This window comes from Hydractinia symbiolongicarpus, chromosome 1, assembly GCF_029227915.1.
Source record: "Hydractinia symbiolongicarpus strain clone_291-10 chromosome 1, HSymV2.1, whole genome shotgun sequence".
Lineage (NCBI taxonomy): Eukaryota > Metazoa > Cnidaria > Hydrozoa > Anthoathecata > Hydractiniidae > Hydractinia > Hydractinia symbiolongicarpus.
In genome coordinates this window covers 6,510,724-6,522,651 of record NC_079875.1, presented here as the reverse complement: position 1 = coordinate 6,522,651, position 11,928 = coordinate 6,510,724, and the positions used below count along the sequence as shown (strand labels likewise).

The following is an 11,928-nucleotide window of genomic DNA, read 5'->3' as shown; positions in this document are numbered from 1 at the left end:
GTGATAAATTGTACATAAAGTGGAATACTCCTTTTTTGCGAAGATTAGAAAAGTTGAGAGATAATTTTAAAATGTGTTCATCAATCCTTACTTTTTTTGCCAGCTGTTATATTTTTCTTTATTTCCGCAGTCTGTTCAAAATGGTAGGCGAATCGCTACCTTGTGTTAAGAAAGCACGATCTTCTGTCTGTCTGCGAGAAAAAAAAAACGAAATAGCAAATGTGACATATTTCGGTCTACTTTGTATCTACGGGCGAATTCCCGTGTATTTTTAAACTAGTAAATCCATATTAACAATACAAAGAATCTCTAAGTAGGCTCCAGTGTGCTTAGTAGTAATTCTTGAGTAGGTTATTAAATGATAAACGCAGTAAGTAGCTATCTAATTTTTTCATCCCCAAACATGTCAGCTGCACATACCTTACATGGATTAATTTTCGCGTGGACTAATTTTTCTCGAAATTCCGATCTTGAAAAGCATGATTTTTTTTTTTTTTTGCGAATGAGCTCATCTATATTGTAATACTCGTATACGTCTGTCTGTCTGTCTGTCTGTCTGTCACACAAAATAGTAGTTTCGCTGCGCAAGTAACGGGACGCATGCAATGCGGTATAAAAAAAGGACGGGCGAACCCGTGGATTTTCCACGGGTCTAGTCTTAGCCTTACCTTTATCATATTCGTGAGTTACCACGCATAATCGTTGCCTCACGTGTTATGAAATCATGTTTCTTATAAAAGAAAGTATTCGTGAGAAAAAAAGAAAAAGATTGATGAGTCATCTTATGGATTCATTTTCATTTCTAACTGGAAAATAACATTAGACATGCTTATCTTTGGATCACCTTTGTCTAGTTGGGAGGGGCTGCTAAAAAAAGGAAGGTCCTTATAAATAATTTAACTGTTTAGGTAGGGCGTTTTTTTGAAACAGATTAGGAAGAGGATAGTATTATATGTAGAACTGACGAAAGAATGTTGCAAAAGTCAGAATTAACACAGAAATTCTTTAAAAGTTCTTCAATACCATATCTTGACCATCAACCTTCAGCTGCTTGTGTGTTTTTTTATATTGGGACGACGCAAAACAAGGTAAGAGGTTCTGAGATTGTTCGCCAGATAAAGACTTGGTTTTTAGATTTCGATAAATATGATCAAGTTGAAACTCTTAAAAGTCGAAATTATTTAGACAACGCCAATTTTCTGTAATTTTTATCAATCAACAAAAATATTAGCACAAGGGGTCCCGTGGACCTCTTGTGTTTTTGTGTTACTATACATCGAGAATGAGGCGGCTACAGCAGTTAGGACAAAACTAAAGATGCCCTGTGCAGAAAGAAATTTAATACAAAATAAGAAAAAATGAAACTGGGGAGTACTTAATGAAATTATCCAAGATATGATTCCAACAATATTATATAGTTTTACTTTCGACTTTCAAAAAAGAATTTTTAATTTCTGTTTGATATTGTTGATTTCACTGGATGAACTTTTATTGATAGATAATCAATGTTAATTAAATAATAAAAACTTATAGATAAATTAACAAATAAATAAATAAAAATTACTACTATAAGAAACTTATCCTTATTCACGACATGTGTGAAATTGCTGCACCCGAAGCCCTTATAACCTACCAACCTCGAACCCAGGGCCTTTCTAATTTTATAACGAAATAAGAAAGTGAATTTCTATGATATAGGAGGAGGGCGGCGACTATATAATAGTAAACGTTTATTTAACCGATATTTCATTTGAGCGAACGATTAATACGTTTCTAGTAATGCTAATTTGAGAAATTTTATTCTGGACCTTAAATTCCCCTTCCCAGAGCCCTTTGAGATAAAATCTCGAAAAGATCTGGTGACGAGGATGCGAATCTTACACTATAAATATTTACTGACGTCATTACAGACTTAGTGTCTATTTCCCTGTACCAACCTTACGCGCATATTTTTATTAAATCATAAGAAAGCTATTGCGAAAAGAGATTGGTGCATAGGTGGGAAACAGCTGGCATGAACAGTAAAATATTAATGTACTGATTTTTTCTCTCTTTGTTTTTTTTTCTGCATAAATAACGAAAAACTACTTAAAAAACAACAATATAGAAACAAAATAGCCTACTAATCAGTGAGCTAATCTATTTTACCCCCTGATCTTTCCTGTACGCTATTTTTATTTCAGCTCTGTAGTTTTTCCCTCGAGCAGATATTCTTATGTATGCTGTACACAGAAAAAGTCTCGATAAATTTTCACGTGAAACTATTTTTTTATGTCATATTTTAAGGATATAAAAATACAATTTCAGCGTCGTTTTAGCTGGGTCAAAGAAGACTTCACTTGAGGTTACCGGTTTTGTGAGAAAATTCTTCAACACATTAGTAGGATGTACTTAGACGAGTTGTCAACATTTTAAAAAATACCTTAATGTAAGCGCATTCGCAGGGGTGGTGAAAGCGTGACCACATAGGATAACATTAATTTAACAATTTTTCCGGAGATTCAAAATACAAAAAAGGCACCGAAATTAATTTTCTTAGCTATTCTTTTCTCTTCACAAGAACAAGTTACAAGAAGCTCAGCGAAAGTTTCCTTGATCACAGCGGTGTGTTGTTTACATTTTTTGTCCCTGTATATGCGCGCGCATGTCCATTGTTCTCAAAATCACAACATTACATCACACGGAAACTCGTCTCTATATTCTATGTGTTTTTTCAGGGGGTAAGATTTCTAAAGTTTGTTATTTTAGTTAACTTGGTAAAATTGAGGAAAGGAAAACTCGCGCTGTGTGTTATAATTACATCTCTTTGTTTTCTAACTGAGATATTATATCATGTATACTAAAGCACTAATAGTATTAACAACAATATTGGCACGAGATATTCAAGTTAATTTTTCATTTTTCTAAAAAGTGAACATCCCTGTTCTTTGTTAAGCAGGTAAGTCAACGAGTTAAACTTTTTATTGTTTTCGATGTTATTATTGTTAATTCTGTTGTTGTTGTTATTGTTTTCGATGTTATTATTGGTAATGCCGTTGATGTTGTCTGTTCTTCATTCTCTTGAATTCTTCATCTGATATAGATGTGATATATGCTTTGCACTTCAAAAGTTCAACTAAAGTAGGTGGTTTGATAACTAGTAGGTATTAGAAAAAGAGCGTTCTTATTATGAGGTGTTTCTAGGAAAATAAGAAGGGATGGAATTTGAGCGTGTTGGACGTTTGGGCGTATTTGTGTTTAAGCTTGCAGATACAGATATAATTTTTGCAATTATGATCAATTATCATTAAATAATACAAATAATGTTTAACTTTCTATTTTGACCGATGATTGGTTGAGAATCGTGATTGCAGTTGATACGGTGCTTTTAAGATTTTACAAATGTAAGTGCTTCTTCCTAATAACAACGCTACGCCACGTATCTTTGTTGAGCTGTTTTGATTTATATATATGGGTTTTATAGAAAAATACTGAAAAGAATATGAGAAATTGCTTGCAGACTTGAAGATCTCAGGTAGTCTCAGGTAGTCGGAATTTTTTGACTTAATGTGGAGCGAGGACTATTCTAATTCTTCAACGACGAGGTATGATGGACGCTACAGTTGTCGCTGCCAGTTTGAAGGAAACAAGCAACCTCTTTCCCAGGACCTTTTGGCTTTATAACGATATTGACGGATAACAGCTTTAGGAGGAGAATCTGGTATGGAACTGGGTATAGACTTTCAAAACATTTCGACTATCTGAGATTTTAAAATAAGGAGTAAGACTAGTTCAAATTCATTCAGACTAGTTCAAACTTATTCAGACTAGTTCAAATTCATTCAGACTAGTTCAAATTCATTCAGACTAGTTCAAACTCGTTCAGGCTAGTTCAAATTCATTCAGACTAGTTCAAACTCGTTCAAACTAGTTCAAATATATTCAGACTAGTTCAAACTCGTTCAGGCTAGCTCACCTTAGTTCAGACTAATTCAAACTTATTCAGACTATTCGACTTTGCAAAATATTTTGCAAAATATTTTTTGCATTTTGGCAGTTATAAGTATCTGTAGAGAAAACATTGCGTGGGTGAAGATTTATCAAATATAAATAAACTTACTATAAAATTCTTTTTAAGGAAAACCAATCGCTTATCGCCTTTCATAAGTAGAATATTAAAACGTAATCTGTCGAGATCAGCTATTATGTTCACACTAACCTATGCCCAGTCTACACAACATCGAAAGAAAGTCTGAGCTAAGCAAAAAACCTGGTAACTAAATGTTTTACCTATGTTGTTGAATCAGTAGATATAATTTATTTTTTAATTTTTTCTTTGGAACATCTTTCTTTCTATCTCTGGTCTTGTTGTTGTAGTTAAAAAATGTAGCTATTTGTTAGCAGAACACTCATCTGATTACTTGATCGCATTGCAATAAAGATCTAATGAAATACAATGCAATATAGTCCTTATCGAAAGCAAGGTAGATATCCGTTTTAACATCTATTTTTTATTGCATGATATTTTACTATGAATAACCGTTTGGTTATCAACAGAATTGTTGCGAAGAGAGTCCATTTATAGCAAGTATCTCCATGTTTGAAGCCGCGGCTAAAGAATCTTAGAGCCTGATTATATGAGACGAGTTGGCTCGGCGTTGGCTCGCCACATGCTCAGCATGATAGAATTAAACAGCCAGGCATAATGGCAGATCACTACAAAAAATATTTGACATTATATGAGGTGAGTCAAACCGCCTAGGCCAGATGGCTCGTTTTTTCAACCCGGGACAGGTTGGTTAGGTGGGTTGACTCGCTTCATATAATATCACTTTGCCGAGCCAGGGCCGGGTTGAATAAGAAGAGCATGCGCATTGTGATCTAAGACAGAGGAAAAACAATAATGGCAAGCGAAGCAGCAGACATGAAGTTTAAATGAACTTTAGAACTTGTGGAGCAAATTACGTGGATTTCCCTGTTGGTGTTTCAAACGTTTTAAGAGTTTCCTTCGTTTTGTTAAAAAATATATCAATATGTTCTGTATTAGGCGATTTATTCGAAGCAATGACAAATACAGAACACCTTGGATTTGGAATAACAAATTATTGGCGACCAAAATACTTAATGATAATTTTGATTTAATTTCGCTTGTTTGTTCACATCTTACATCCGCCATTTTTAAAAAATTATGCGCACTTTTTTTCAACCCGGCACCAGTGTAGGTCTTGACCCGGGTTGACTTTTCCCATATAATGCGTAATTTTTTCAAACGAGTTGACCCGCCAACGGGGCCAACACCGAGCCAACTCGCCTCATATAATCAGGCTCTCAGGAAGGTAAACACTGAGCTAGCCAACTATCTATGACATCAGTAATTTAATACCCGTATACGTCTGTCTGTCTGTCACGCAAAGTGGTACCAAGCAAGTAGCGAGACGCACGCAATGCAAATGCTGTATAAAAAGAAAGCGCGAACCCCTGGATTTTTCCACGGACCACTGACTAGTCAATTGTAATTTTGTGCGAAGCTCTAAACAAAAATAGTCTACTTATATTTTAGTAGACCACCTGCATTTAAGTGAACGTTGTACTACTTGTGACGACCATTAAATTTAAATTCATGTTAAAGTAGTTTGGGAACAGAGGATGTTTTCGATGAGTTTTGCTTCATAAAGATGTTAATATACAGTTTGAGTTTTTCTCGCATTTCTACGTTTACGTATTACTTATTCTTAATTTTTAATTATTTTTTAATTTTACTGCGCAAAAAAGCTTTGTTTTTCCTTTCATTTTTCTTCCAAATTTTCGTTGAGGGAAGTTATTGTTTTCCTAAAAACGAGAAATTGTCGCTAAATTTATTCTATCATTTTCTTATGTAAAAGACGTATTTTATGAGACCAACATCAATGATTGCTGCATCAAAGGGCTGTCATCTTAGCAGGCATCAACACTCAATAATCACCCACTTAGCGGGCGGTAGGACATTGTCATTGTTACTTTTGGCCTGTGTATTCCTTATGTCTTTTAAACTTTCTCGTTTAACTTCTTTTAAATCTAAAAACCGCTACCGTGCCAGAAATTCTTTTATTATGTTTAATAAATTCGTTACAATAAATAGCTATTCCCACGTTCCTATGTATAAATCTTAAAATTAAAAGTGACAATTTACACGCGTATTAGGCCACGTGTTACTATTTAAAGTGTTTTTGTAGCATGAAAAAAAGAATAAAAATTTATGTTCTTTAATTCAATTATATATCTCAAGTATAAAAAAAATAAGATCTAACTCGCGCATGTTGTAATTACAAATTAATAAATTTGTCATAAAAGTTATCTTGCAATAACTTTATTGAACTTTGTTCTTGAACAACTTTATGAATACTGACTGAAATTGAAGTATATGCCTATATATATATAAACAAGTTTTCGCACTTGTTCTAAAAAAATATCGTCATATTTTTTATTTTTTTTTTATTTTTCGTATATTTTACTTACCCAAGCTCGTGAAATATGTAAACAAGAACATAAAACATTAAAAAAACCCATAAAAATCGGTACTGTGCGATAACTTCTATTCATATAACACTGTCAACTTTTTTCTTTAGAATATTAAAATATGGGAAGAAAAGGATCAAAGAAGCAAGCACTCAAATTTGAGCGAGAACACTTACTTAAAGAAGTTGCATCCTCTGATGATGCTGGAACAAATGCTTTGCAAGTACCTTCGCCATCGAAGCGGGAACGCAGGAAATCTGTTTGGGCACCTGCTGCGACGGCTACAAAATTTGAGGATGTGCCCGTTTATACAATCTGCCCATATTGTAATCAAAAAGTCGTGACGAAAACACATTTCAAACGTGGACGCAAAAATTGGTAAAAATAGGTTGTTATTACTGGAATTTCGTCACATTTACATTTAGTTCATATCCGGGTTGTGTAAACTGCGCATTGCGCTATAGCCAAATTCGTACCCATTGCAATAATCAACATAAGGCTTCAAAATCATAAAAGTTAAGCGCATGATAAGAAAGTTTTATGGCTTTGCAAAGCTTGACTACATATTTTTTCCCGAGAGGCGTTGTCCATCTGCTAAGCTTTAAACAAATTCTCAATCATTGGTATGTCATTTTTACTTTTAAGTTTCACATGCACTACACTCTTTGTAGCAAATATCACCGAATTAGCTGTAATAACAGATTTTAGAAGGTAGAAAATTAAAAACAATTTAAGAACAGTTTAAAGTTCAAATAGGAAAAAGTTAGGAAAATTTAAAGCCTCCTTCAAGAAGAGCGATTTTATAAAAAAAAAAACGTGTACATAAAGATTTTCATGAAAGCGAAATGAAATTTCATACCATTCATTTTGATCGATATGAAATCAATACCGAATTGAGTTTTAAACAATAGACGAAATTAAACTTCATGTAAGGCTGTCTAAGTTTTTGTTTGTCCCGCCGCTGTACTTACTTGTTATTTATTTATTTATATATTTATTTATTTATTTAGGTACTGTTGCTTTTGTCTGCCATATTTTCTCGATGTATTCAAAGACGTCATTCATTCATGTCCAAAATGTAACCGACAAATTTCGATATATAATCGATTTCGATTGGGCTTCTTCAAACGTGATAACATGAGTAACACTAGCGCTGAAAATGGTAACCATAACAACAATGCAATTGACGTAAATGAGGAAATCAAATAAATTTGCATAAATTAAAATTTTTATAGAAGATTGGACAAACACAAAAATTGTTCATTTGTTTGGTATTGTGGAGCTTGTTTCACATTTTATTTTGTAGTTTTTCTCAAATATTTCTTGAGTATATCGGATTACATATTGTCTGTCAAATTGGAAGAGAAGTCCGAAGTATTTTGGAATATAACCTTAAGTATATTGAGAACGAAAGAATTTAAAAGATATTGCTGATATGGTTATTTTTAAGAAAAGATATTGCGGAAAGATATTGCTTTAGTACTTGAAAGATATTGTTTGAGGTTTAAAAGAAATTGATTGAATACTTGAAAGCTATTGTTTGAGTGGTTTCAGATAGAACTTCAGAATCACCTCACAGCTTCAACATTTTGCATTTATACACGCGCTGGTCTATATAAGACGAATACAAGCTTCTTTTCCGAGCAAAATAAAGAAAAATGAATGCATTGAGACTACATTCGTTTCACTTATTCCTTGGCAAGTAATATGAATATTAATGATGGACATAACAGATGAAGACATTGTTAATTGGAATATTTTGTTAAAAAACCAACTCAAAGCAAACGAGATAAATGGTCATGATTCCATGGTCAGTTTGTCAATAATAAAAATTGAGGAATATTTTATTGATTGCGTTAGTAATTGGATGATGCAAAAGATTTGATAAAAGTATTTTGGATAGTGTAATTATGTTTTAGTTTAGCTATTTTTATGCTTTATTTCCTTCAGCATTTTGAAATACTAAATAATCGGAATGGAAAAATAAGCAAATAATGTATTAATTTATGAAAATGACACAAGATTTTAAACTGTTTTAGTCCATCTCTTAAAGTTTAATCGACTTACGTCTCGTACTGTATCACAACAATTCGGGTTCCAAATTTCCAAATTTTTAAAATATAGACTTTTTTCCTCTAGATTAATCCCTTTGTTTTTGTTGTTAGCTACCTATTCCTAAACTGACCCCTTCCGTACATGGCTAGAAAGCTACGACTTGCTAAGATAGCCCTTTTTAAGTGAGTGCTTTCGTTATTTTTAGATCAAAAGCAATAAAGGTAGAGCAAAAAATATAAATAAGTCGACACTGATTTTTTTCAACATTCATACTTAGCAAAAGATGACGGTGGCCAGTAAAGTCACAATCTATCGTCAACTAGTGGCTTCAGGCCTATTATTTCCTTTTTTCATGTGCATGCTGTAACTTGTGCCATTCCCAAGATAGACCATTTTAAGTTTGTAATTTGCAAAAAAGAACATTATAAGTGTATGATTTTCAAGATAAAAGTTCTATGTGTGTGATAAGCAAGATTGGACATTTTAAGTGTATGATTTGCAAGACAGATCATTTTAAGTATGTGATTTGCAATAGAGAACATTTTAAGTGTATGATATGCAAGATAGAACATTATGTGTGATTTGCAAAATAGAACTTTCCAAATTTGCGATTTGCAAGATAGAACATACTAAGTGGGTGATTCGCAAGATAGGACATTCTAAGTGTGTGATTCGCAAGATAGGACATTCTTAGTGGGTGATTCGCAAGATAGGACATTCTAAGTGTGTGATTCGCAAGATTAAACTTTCTGATGTTCATGATGTGAAATTCTAAGTGGGTAATTTACAAGATAGGACATTCTAAGTGTGTGATTTGCAAGATAGAACATTCTAAGTGTGTGATTCGCAAGATAGAAAGTTTTGCCGCACAACCATGGTGGCAAATAGATTATTTAATTCGCTTTTAATATAACAGAATGGGTTTAATGCATCAGTTAAGATAAATCTGTACACAATAACTAGTTATTGTGTAAGTTATTGTGCATTATATTTAATATGAGCATAATTTTTCGATTCAACATAAAGATGATTAACAGCTTAGCATCATTAACAAATGAATTTAATTTATATAATACAATATGCAGTAATAATAATGATGAATAAAATGTGTAAACATAATTCACCCCTATGAATGCAATTTTATTGAATAATTTTTCTGTATACTTTAAAAAATATGCTTAAATGATATTTTACTTTCACGGTTGACCTGGTTTACAATGTTTGAAGACTGTGCAGCAACCTCAGACAGCATGTTTCAACTATAGTACAACCATTTTCGTTGCTGTCTACATTCTTCAAACAACAGTGATAATGTTGACTACATTCTAAAAACATTTCGGTATTGTATGATAAAAAGGTAAGGGGAATTTTTTTGTAGCCTGATCCTTTTCATTAAGCAATGTTTATTACCGAATTTGAGAATGTTTTTAATAACAACCGCTCACCATAACTGCGGCTTCTAGCTTCCTGCAACAACCTTTATCTTTTTACTATAAATTGCTAGTTCCGAGTCCTAATAGAGGTACAATGAACTCTCTTTATCTTAAAGACTATCTATCTGAAATGTTTCCATATATTGAACAAATATTTTAGTCTCTTCTCAGTTTATGTTAAATATTTTTTTTAATCTTCAATTTTCTCTATCTACATTTTTCAGAATTTTCTCAAATTTGGGTAGAAAGGTGTAGTGCCAAACGTTTTAAGAATCCATCATCTTTGCAGCACTTTAGAAGGTATTTTGCATGTTAAAAAGTCAGATATAGTTCTGTAACTTAGTAAAGAATTTGTCAGTTACCTAACATTTTTTGTTTAATCTTTAATCGTCCTTAATTTTATTTTATTTTAATAGCTTTCTTGATATTACGTTCCGTGTAGAGAAACACTATATTGTTTGTAGGCATTTCACATATCAAAAATTTTATAGTAGCAGGTGGATTTACTTAAAATAAAACCGACAAATTCGCAAAACTCACAGCATTGAATCTTTAAATCGCGAGAAAAGTTAGGCTACTATAAAGTCTATAAACTTTTGCGAGTAATTGACGAACTTAATTCCTAAGGTAGATTCTGAAACACGAAGTCATGAACCTGTTCGTAAACAAACATAACAAATACTTTACATTTAGACGAACATGCGATTTCATACTTTGATTTTGGTCGCTCTACTCGAATTGGTACGAAATTCCGACACTTTACCAGCCTATCGGCGATTTACACGTCGTGACGTGCCGCTAATACATCCGTCACAATGGCGTCCAGAAGACAGCACGATGGATTTTATTCCGCAACGTGAGGTTAACATAAAAGATGTGATGATTCGGAACGGTATACTGAAAAATCTGGTGTTGAGAGCGTAGAGGTTTCCATCAAGGAGTTGTTTCAATGCAAATGGTAGCTATCAACGTGAAGAAGCTATCTTCCACTGCTCTTGGTACGAAGAAAGAGACAATGTACTCCCTACGAATCGGGAAAGCAATAAAAAACGAAATTCGCGAAATTGTTGAGATAAACCTAAAAATTTCGTGTTTCATTTTTTTTTTTTTTTACGAAATTGGAGATGTTGACAACAATTTACAGCTGGTGAAAAAAAGGAATAATTGATTTCACTTTACAATGGGAAATCAAAAAGAGCGGAAGAAACACTTTCGCAAAATCCGCAGCTAACATTTTTTAATTTAGGCTTTAGGGAAAATTTGGCAAACATACCATTTTTGTCGAAAGACGTCAGGTTATCTTAAGGCAATTAATTTTCCGAAAGAATTGACCTCTCCAGTAATTTGACCAGGCGACAAATTAAATCACACCAAAACTACCATTTTGGGCAATCGCCAAAATATCTCCTCTAAAGGGTCATTTTCTTCAATGCAATAATAACATTTTAATGTTTTTATCAATTTTTTACGAAATGTATATACGTGTAAAAAATAAGAAATGTAAATAATGTGTAAAATAAGTTCAACTTTAAGAAAATGTTTTTTAATATTCGGAATCCGATAATACAGTTAACTCTCTCTAATCCGAACCTTTCTATAATCCGAACAAATCAAAAGTCACCGTCAATTTTCCTTAAGAAGCTCTCATAATTTACTTTCTACTATCCAAATCTCTGTAATCCAAAAACCTTGATAATCCGAACTAATTTTCAGGTCCCTTCGGCTAAATTCTCTCTATATCTGGTTTTGTTTTTTTTGTAAGACAAAGAGAAATCACCTTTTATTTTCGTTCAAACTTATTTTTTTTTATTTCTCACCTTACTTTTTTTTTTAAAAAAATTTTTCTCTCTTATCCGAATTTTAACCCTTGAAACCTGGAAATTTGAATTAGAGAGACTTTCTACTAAACCTCTCTGTAATCCGAATAAAAAGTTATCCCCCTTGAGATGCGGAGAGTGAACTGTAT

General features: G+C 32.9%; 1 protein-coding gene across 2 annotated transcripts; it reads left to right on the top strand.

Annotated features, from left to right (window-relative positions):
• The first annotated feature begins 2,749 nt into the window (after window positions 1–2,749).
• LOC130634829 (cell death-inducing p53-target protein 1-like) lies at window positions 2,750–11,499 on the top strand. Of its 2 annotated transcripts, none has more exons than XM_057444649.1 (4): window positions 2,750–2,938; window positions 6,585–6,852; window positions 7,485–9,886; window positions 10,656–11,499. In XM_057444649.1, the coding sequence occupies exons 2-3, from the start codon at window positions 6,596–6,598 to the stop codon at window positions 7,681–7,683; spliced, it is 456 nt and encodes a 151-aa protein (XP_057300632.1). In that variant the 5' UTR covers window positions 2,750–2,938; window positions 6,585–6,595; the 3' UTR covers window positions 7,684–9,886; window positions 10,656–11,499. The 2 variants fall into 2 exon arrangements, with proteins under 2 accessions (XP_057300632.1, XP_057300633.1); XM_057444650.1 differs by lacking the exon at window positions 2,750–2,938 and adding an exon at window positions 3,000–3,120.
• Window positions 11,500–11,928: the final 429 nt, after the last annotated feature.